Genomic DNA, 8142 nt, shown 5'->3' on the forward strand with positions numbered 1-8142 from the left:
CAGCTGCTTTGGCTTCCAGAGGCAGCTCCAAGGCGTGGGACGTGGGCGGGGGGGACAGCCAGGGACCAGGGGGGCTCTGCCACTCAGGGGACCCCGGGATCGGGGGCGCGCAGCACCGAGGGGCAGTGGCAGTGCTGGGTGGGTGCCCACGGGCCTGGCTGACGGAGCCCACTGCCCCACGGTGAGGTTTTTATGGCACCTGGTTTGTTCCCTGGGGTAACACTGGTGTCAGCATCCACCATTTCCAGCCGTCCCCACCCCACGGGGACATTTCTCCTCTGTGCCACATCCTTGGCCTGTCCCTGTGACCTTCCTTCACCCTCCACTCTCTCCCCGTGCCACTCCATTGCCCCCTCCCATCTTCTTCTCCCACCCCACGCCCGCTGCTCCCGGGGCCCATTCCACCCTCAGCCCCAGAATGGGAGCCTTAGGTTAAAACAGGTGTATTAAATAAAACAAAACCAAAAACCCTTTCACATTCACACCCCTCCCCGCACCCCCCTCCCCAGGGTCTCCCTGACCCGCTGGCAGCGTCACGCTCTGTCCCCTGCTGGCACGTGGAGCCGGTTGTTGTCGACGTCGATGTCCCCATCAAGCTGAAGGCAGCAAGCCTGCGAGCCTTCATCCTCCTCCTCTTCCTCCGTGGCAGCTCCCGGTGCTGGGGGCTCCCTGGTGCCCCCGTTGAGGGGCACCTTCTCCCGGGGGCGGGCCGGGGGGCTGTGGGGCGTGCTGCAGCCCCGCACCTTGCTGCGGGCCCTGAGCTGGTCGCGGTAGGTGAGGAGGGCCAGGCAGGCGGCCGCGGTCAGCGTCACGGCCAGCAGCACCGTCACCGTGACGAACTCCAGCCAGTACGACCGGGGGGTGCCCCCGTCCGGCCCGTCCCCGCCCGAGTCCCGGAGCTGGTACTGCGCCACAGTCCAGGTGTAGCCGTTCTCTGTGGCCTGGCACTTGTAGGTGCCGGCCATTCCCTGCTGCATGATGACCACCAGCGTGTGGTCGGGCTGCAGCACCGTGTGGCCCTGGGCACCGCTGGGCTGCTGCCAGCTGTAGGTGGCCAGTGCAGAGTGGCGGGGGCACGGCAGGGGGACCACGGCGTTCAGCCGGGGGCTGAGCCCTGTGGGTGTGGAGCACAGGGTGATGTGGTGCACCCCATGTGCCCCGTCCCACCCCGTGTACCCCATCCCGCTGTGCTCCCATACTCAACCCTGTACAGCGGGGTCCTCCGGTGCCCCCCAGGATCGGGGCATGGCTGCGCTCCTCCCACGGTGGCACACGGTGCCCGGGTTCCCTGTCTCAACGTCCTGCAGCCACGCGCTCCTGCGGCCGGGAGAGCGGGGTCAGCATCCCAGTGACCTCCACACCCCCTCCCGCTCTCAGCTGCTGCTCACTTGCTCTCGGAGGCAAGGTGGGCGGGCCGGCAGGAGCCCTCGGGGCTGTGCCAGGCGCAGTAGGGGTCCCGTGCCAGCACGCACTCGGCGCAGCTCCGGTGCAGGCTGCAGTTGGCCAGCGGGACCTGCAGGACGCCTCTGGAGTAGCCCACATAGAGGATGCCCTGGGGAGGGAGCGGTGCAGGGCTGAGCCTCCCCTCGGCCCCGGCGCTGGCACTGGATGGCTGCTGGGTGTCTGGTGGTCACACCTGCCCTACCTTCCCTGGCGCCAGCAGCAGGTTCTTCACCGGCTCTGGCCTTGCAAAGAGCTGGATGCTCTCCACGATGTGGGCACCCCCAGACAGCTCCACTGCCTTGTGCAGGAGACCGTCGGCTGTGGGGCACAGGGGACACCGCTGAGGCTTTGGAGCCACGGGGAGGGTCAGATGGGTGATCCTGTGTGCCCCCCCATCACCCCACCTGTGGCCAGGAACATGACACGATACGTGGTCCCCGACACGCCGCGGGTCTCGTGCACCGTGATGCGCGTGTAGGTGACATCCGACTTCACCAGGAGAGGCTGCCCCCGCATGGGGGACACCTTCCCGTCCATCAGGAAATGGTCCTTCATGAAGGAGAGGGCTTTGTCCGAGGAGGCACCCATGGAGCACTGTGTGGGGAGAGAGGGGTCTGTGCTGGTGTGGGAAACTGAGGCATGGGAGGGGAGGATGTGCTGCATCACCATGCTGCCCTGGCCAGCATCAGTGGGGTGCAGAGCGACCCTTCTCCTTTCTCAGGCCGCCTGCAGTGCGAGCACGCGGGGCAAACGGGGATAGACAGACCCCATCTCTTGGGGACCAGCGTTGTCCCCTGGAAAGTCCAGTCCCCCTGAGTGGGCACACTCACACTGCCAGGCCGGGGACTCATGTCAGGGCCACTGTAGACGGTCCAGCGAGAGCTCTCCTTGTTCAGCTCCTTGTACTTGCCCTCGAAGACCTTCTCCAGATCCTCCTGTCTGTAGGCACAGACGGCGCTGCCCGCCCTGCCCGCCTGCCTATAGGGAGGGACAGCCAGGTGGGCAGAGGCAGGGGACAGGCCCCTGGACCTCCTCCACACCCCTGGGCACTCACCACTGCGAGGTGAACACTGCGTAGAAGTCGGCACGGCCGTCGTGGCGGAGCAGGGCAAAGGCGTGGTGGATGACGTTGAAGGGGAAGTGGCCGGTCTGGGAGCACACCAGCTGTGCCTTCAGGAAAGTTGTCCACTTCTTCTGCAGCAACTTTTCCCCCCCTACATCGCTCTGTGGGAGTCAGAGGGTGCTCATCACCAAGGTGACAAGACCTCTTTGTCCCCTGCCATAAAGGAGGGGACATCCCCTTCCATTGTTGCTGATCACAGTACAACTATCATACCCATTATTGTCTCCCATCATTGTCCCCGTCCCATTGTCTCCATCATCATCATCATCATCCTCCATCGCTGTACCCCCACTGAAGCCCACCATCATTCCCTGCTGTCACACCTTGCAGACACGGGCCACCCGTGGCACCAGGAGCTTCTCAAAGAAGTCGAACTCGTCCGCTGTCTCCTCGAAGAAGAAGTAGACCTTGTCGTCCTCAGGTATGCTGAAGGAGGCCACGAAGGCGGCGTCGGCTACAGGCACAGGTGGGTGAGAAGCTGGAGCCGTGGGGGGCTGCAGGCACCTCCCCAGGAGTCCTGCCCAGGAGCTTCCCTCTGCTCACCCGAGAGCCAGCGGAGGAAGGCGTCGGTCTTGAGCAGGGTGCGGGTGCCCAGCGAGCGGGAGATGATGGGCTCGTTGCCCTGGAAGTTGTTCATGGTGCCAGCATAGAGCTCCCCATCTGCCCAGGGACACAGTGGGGGCTGAGCCGCGGTGAGGACCCCCCACCCTCGCCCTCCACTCCATCCCAGGGATGGGAGCCCACCTGCAAAGCCACTGGCACCATACTCACCCACCAGCAGGGCCGTGTAAGTGTGCTGGGGATCGAAGGGGCACTGGCCCTTCCCATCCAGGAAGGGCTGTCCTCTGCCACTGGGCACCAGTGTGAAGTTTTCCAGGTGCTGTAGAAAACGGGAGAAAAATCAGCCAAAGGACTGGAAACAATGCCAAATCTGTAGGGAATGACTGTGGAATACCTTGCAGACATAGAGTGTCCCATGTCTTCAAGGTGGGTGCGGGGATGATGACAGGGGCTGATGGCAGAGGATGCTGTGGGTACCCAGCTCCTCTCACCTTTCCTCATTTTCATTCTGGGGAGTGGCAGTCCCCACCACGTGCTCAGCATGGAGGAAACTGAGGCAGGGACAGAGAGCCTGGAGCCACCTGAGGGGACCCAAAACTGGGGTTTCCCTGCCAGAGGAAGAGTTGCTGGCAGCTGAGTGAGAATCACCAAGGGCTCCTTGGGGGGGACACCCAGCACCCACATCCTGGGGACCCCCATGATGCAACTCACTTCTGGGCCCGTATTTTTGGGTCCTCACAACAACACTACAGCCTGCCCAGTGACCCCAGTGGCCTGCCCTGGGGAGGACACTCACAATGTAGGTGCACGCGGGGCTGAAGGCGTAGGTCCCACAGACGTAGAGGTGGGTCTGGTTCAGGGCCACCAGGACTCGGATGAAGTTGAAGCACTCAGTCTGAGGGGCAAAGAGCAGAACTGGGTGATGAGCACCCCAGTAGCTTTGTGGGATCCCTGAGCCCCCACAGGGCCATCTCACCTCTTGGCTCTTCTTCTTAAAAGCACATTCAGAGGTTTTCTCATCTGTGGCTCCCCACATTATCTGCAAAGGAAATGAAGATGTCCCTGGGCTGTTGAGTCCAGTCCCACAGGGAAACTGAAACACAGCAGAGGCACCTCCCTCTCCCACCTCCCCAGAAGTGGTGGCTGCTCACCGAGGCTTTGGCACGGATGCTGCCAGGGGTGCCAACAGTGAGGGCCAGCACCCAGTCTCGTGCCCCCACGTACAGCTCCTCCTCACTCTCATCCAGGAGGAAGATGTCGTAATGGGAGATGTTGTCCTGGCTGAAGTGGGTGAGGGTCCGCCGGGGGTCCCCTGGCAGGAGCAGAGGGGTGAGGGAGGCCGGGGGTCACACACACCCCACCACCATCATTGGCGTGCGGATGTGGCAGCAGCTGCCATTGAGGCTCATCCCACACAGGAAATGGGGTGCAGTTCTTCCCCTTCAGCACCCACATCACCATCACCCCTTCACCCTCCAGGTTCCCCCCTCCCACTGTCCCCTCCAGCTCCTACTGCAAGAGCTGAGCATCCCCAAGCTGCAGACCTCCAGAAATGGGGGACATTTCCCCCCCAAGCTGTGCCTGTGATGCTTTGGTACCATGGCCAAGGGTAGTGCTCTGTTTGGGGGATGCACTGCCCCAGGGTGCCACCTTGGAGGGATTTCAAGCCCCAGGGTGCCAGGCTGGGGGGCATCACCAGCCCCCAGGGTGCCCTCAGGCACAGCCAGGGACTGCAGGTTCTCATTCATCCCCAGCAAACACCAAAACCAGAGGGTTTTTGCAATTTTGGGCACAGCTGCGTGGGGAAAAGGAAGTGACAGTGCAGTCAGGGCTGGAAAGGCTTGACCCTGCCATGGCACACAGACCCTCTTGCAGCCTGATTGCCACATCACAGCCCCTCCAATCTCCTGCTTTGCCTTCCAGCTGGACATGCCGTGCCCTGTCCCTTCCAGAGGCAGCTTTTCGTCCCCCCAGGGTGACCGTGAGCAGACCCTGGGTGCCAGCAGGGTGACAAAATCACTGTAGGATCTGGCCCATTGGGTGCTGGGGTGCCAAGCAGCCTCATCTACTCTCGTCCCCCATCACATCCCCCGCGGGCACTGGCGCTGTCTCCAGCCCCACGGGAGGGTCAGTGATGGGGCGGGCTGGGGATATGATGGGGAGCACGCCAAGGTTCCTGCTGCCGGATGCTCAGCCCTGGGGATGGCCGCCCTCCCAGCAGAGGCTGTGTACCCCCCTCCCGCGCTGTCCCAGCCCTTCCCGGGGCCGTACTCACCGCTGGGGAAGGTGACGCGGGGCAGGGGCTCTGCGCAGAGCAGGGCAGCCGGCACCACCACCCCGCAGAGCAGGCGGAGGGCGGCGGGCATGGCGGGGGGCGGCAGGGATGCGCCCCAGGAGGGTCCCACCACCATCCCTGCGGAGAGGCCGAGGGTGAGGGCACACGCTGCCGGGCTGCGTGTCACTGCACCCGGCGGAAACGAGACGGGGAAGCAGCACCCGGCAAGGAGGTGGGGGATGGGGGGCCCTCAGCACCTCGAGCCCCACTGACCCCCCCAGTTTGGGCACGAACTTCCCACTGCTGCATCGGCACTCAGAGATGTCCCCTCGCCCTGCGGGGCTCCTGCCCACAGTCTCTGGCACAGTCAGAGGTTTCCCCTTGTTTCACCCTCACCCTCTGGGCTCCTGCACGGGACCTCGGCACAGTGTGCAGAGGCTTTGGCCCAAGAGCCTCAGAGCCCATCCCCACCAGGGATTCCTCTGTTCGCTCCACCAGTTATCAGAGCGTCCACAAAATGGGGGGAACACGCACGGGAAGCCCCTTCCTGCAGCTCTTTCTGCAGCTGATGCCAGCAGCCCTGGGGGAAGAGCCCCGTCTGCAGAACCTCACGGTCCCCAGGCCCCTTTGCTGCTGGCCACCGTGTCCCCAGCGGGCGGCATTACCTCTCTGGCGGGCGAGGACCGGGCCGCTCACCTCCCCCGCTGGAGCACGGGCACCAGGCAGGCGCCCGAGCCGCGGGGGCTGCGGCCACGCGTCTCCCGTGGGCCCATGTCCCGATCGGCAGCCGCGGCCGGGCTGCCGAGCTCCCAGCCCGGCTCGTGCGGGGCTCGCTGCAGCCCGGCCCAGCCCAGCCCTGCCTGGCTCCGCCGGGACTGCGGGAACCTGAAAGTCCTGCTGGAAGAGGACGAGCCCCGGCAGGTTGGGGCAGTGGGTGCCTGCGCCCGCCTCCCCTGCCTCGCACCCCCGCAGGGACAGCAGCGAAGCCTGGCGGAGGCAGCTGGCATGGGAACCAGGGAGCTCTGCTCCTCCAAGGGGCGACGTGGGGGACAAAGGTGTGCCCAGATGCCTGGCTTTGCTTGCTGGGGAAATCTTTGGGGTGAGGGACACAATGGCATTTTTCCTGTGGATTCTATGGGCCAACGGCAGGCCTGAGTATCATCCCCAAAACCAGCCCCAGGGGGGCAGGCATCACCCAAAAAACCAGCCCCCCAGGGCAGAGCATGGCTCCCCACAAACAGCCCCACGGGGCACCCCCACAAAGCTCCTGCAGCTGTTCCAGGAACCCATTTACCTGGAGAGTCCATCCTTAACCCCAGGCTGCTCTGGGATGGCTGTAGGCAAGAAACCCCCCCAAAGCCAAAGCCCTGGAGTTCCTCAACATGAGAGCCATACCTGAGGTACCCCAATATCCCTCTGGACAAGGCTGAGGAGCATCCCACCCTGCTGGGGCCTCCTTACCTGCCTCTCCCATCCCCAGAGCAGCCCAGCGGGACATGGAGCCCCGGGAGGGCAGCGCTGTGCTCACCACCTTGCTTGGCTGGGACAGAAGCTCCTTGTGAGCACAGAAAGTAGGTTACTCTGCCCCGGATTTCCCACTTGGCAAAGGGCTGCCTGGGGGACGGGGCCGCACGGAGCCTTGGACCGGCCGCATTGTTCTGCCCTGGGCCATAGCCACCGAGGCCGCGGAGGGGGAGGCGGGATAGAAACGGGAGCAGAGGCTCCTCGGTGAGGCTGAAGGCTTGACTGGGGCTGTGGTGGGGCTGAGGAAAACCGCCAGCGTGAGCCAGGGCTGACACAGGATGTGAGGTGACAGCAGCCTCACGGCTGCTCTGACAGCGTGGGAAGGCAGAATCCCTTCTCAGCCTGGTCTCTCCTCTTTTTTGGGTCCCCTGGTCACAGTGCTCTGGGGACATGGTGGGGGGAATGTAATTTACAGCCTCCCTATATAAGATTTGGAACATGGGAGGGAGTCCCACCGAGGGTCTCAACACTGCGGTGGGTCAGGTTTCCCTGGTGCTTTCAGGTTGACCACAGCTGTGGCTTCATGGGTGTTGCTCCTGCTTGGGTCTCCTCCTGGAGGATTCCCTCTAAGCCAGGGAATATTGTGCTGTCAATGAACACGCACACTCCCTGCAAAGAGCACATCACCTGCCACAGGATGGAGCCAGGCCCAGCCCTTGCAAGGTGAGCAGGGGAGTGTGGAGCTGGTGGCACTGATCTGCCAGCTGCTCAGACATTCCCCGTGCCTCAATTTCCCACCGCAGAGAAGAGTTTGGTCCTTCTCTGCAGCTGGACTCCAGTCCCCTGCCCACGTCACATCCAGGAGCAGCCCTGTGGTGTGGGGGGTGCAGGAATGCTCCCAGCACCCAAGGGGGGCTGGGGGAAGCCCCGAGATCCAGAGCAGGGTGTGTGTGTGGGAGACGGGAGGCAAGGGAGGAGGGGGGTTGCACTGAAGGCATGGGAGGATGAAGGGGAGGAACTGGGGGGTGTACGCAAGAGGAAATGGGAGACGATTGTGTCGATGGGGTTGTTCGATAGGAAGGGTGGGGAGAGCCGGGGGGGGGTGCAGGTAAGAGAGAGGAGGATGCACAGGAGGGAGCTGAGGGGTGCAGGAGGTGTGGAGGGGTGCCCAGGAGATAGGGGAAAGGGAGGAATGTGAAGGCAGGGAGTGCGGGGGGTACCGGGGGGTCCCGGGGGTCTCCCCAGGGCCGGCACCTCAGCCTCTTTGTTGCTGGCT

General features: G+C 63.8%; 1 protein-coding gene across 1 annotated transcript; it reads right to left on the reverse strand.

Moving 5' to 3' along the window:
- Nucleotides 1-427: 427 nt before the first annotated feature.
- On the reverse strand, nucleotides 428-6939 carry SEMA4A (semaphorin 4A). Its single transcript, XM_021532194.3, has 15 exons — nucleotides 6864-6939; nucleotides 5403-5540; nucleotides 4279-4439; nucleotides 4104-4166; nucleotides 3924-4022; nucleotides 3338-3446; nucleotides 3110-3226; nucleotides 2890-3020; nucleotides 2498-2667; nucleotides 2274-2421; nucleotides 1848-2037; nucleotides 1646-1761; nucleotides 1389-1552; nucleotides 1205-1317; nucleotides 428-1114 (listed from the first exon to the last, which is right to left on the reverse strand). Exons 1-15 carry the CDS (start codon nucleotides 6898-6900, stop codon nucleotides 534-536), a joined length of 2337 nt encoding a protein of 778 aa, XP_021387869.2. The 5' UTR covers nucleotides 6901-6939; the 3' UTR covers nucleotides 428-533.
- Nucleotides 6940-8142: the final 1203 nt, after the last annotated feature.

This window comes from Lonchura striata, chromosome 33 (assembly GCF_046129695.1).
Source record: "Lonchura striata isolate bLonStr1 chromosome 33, bLonStr1.mat, whole genome shotgun sequence".
Taxonomy (NCBI): Eukaryota; Metazoa; Chordata; class Aves; order Passeriformes; family Estrildidae; genus Lonchura; species Lonchura striata.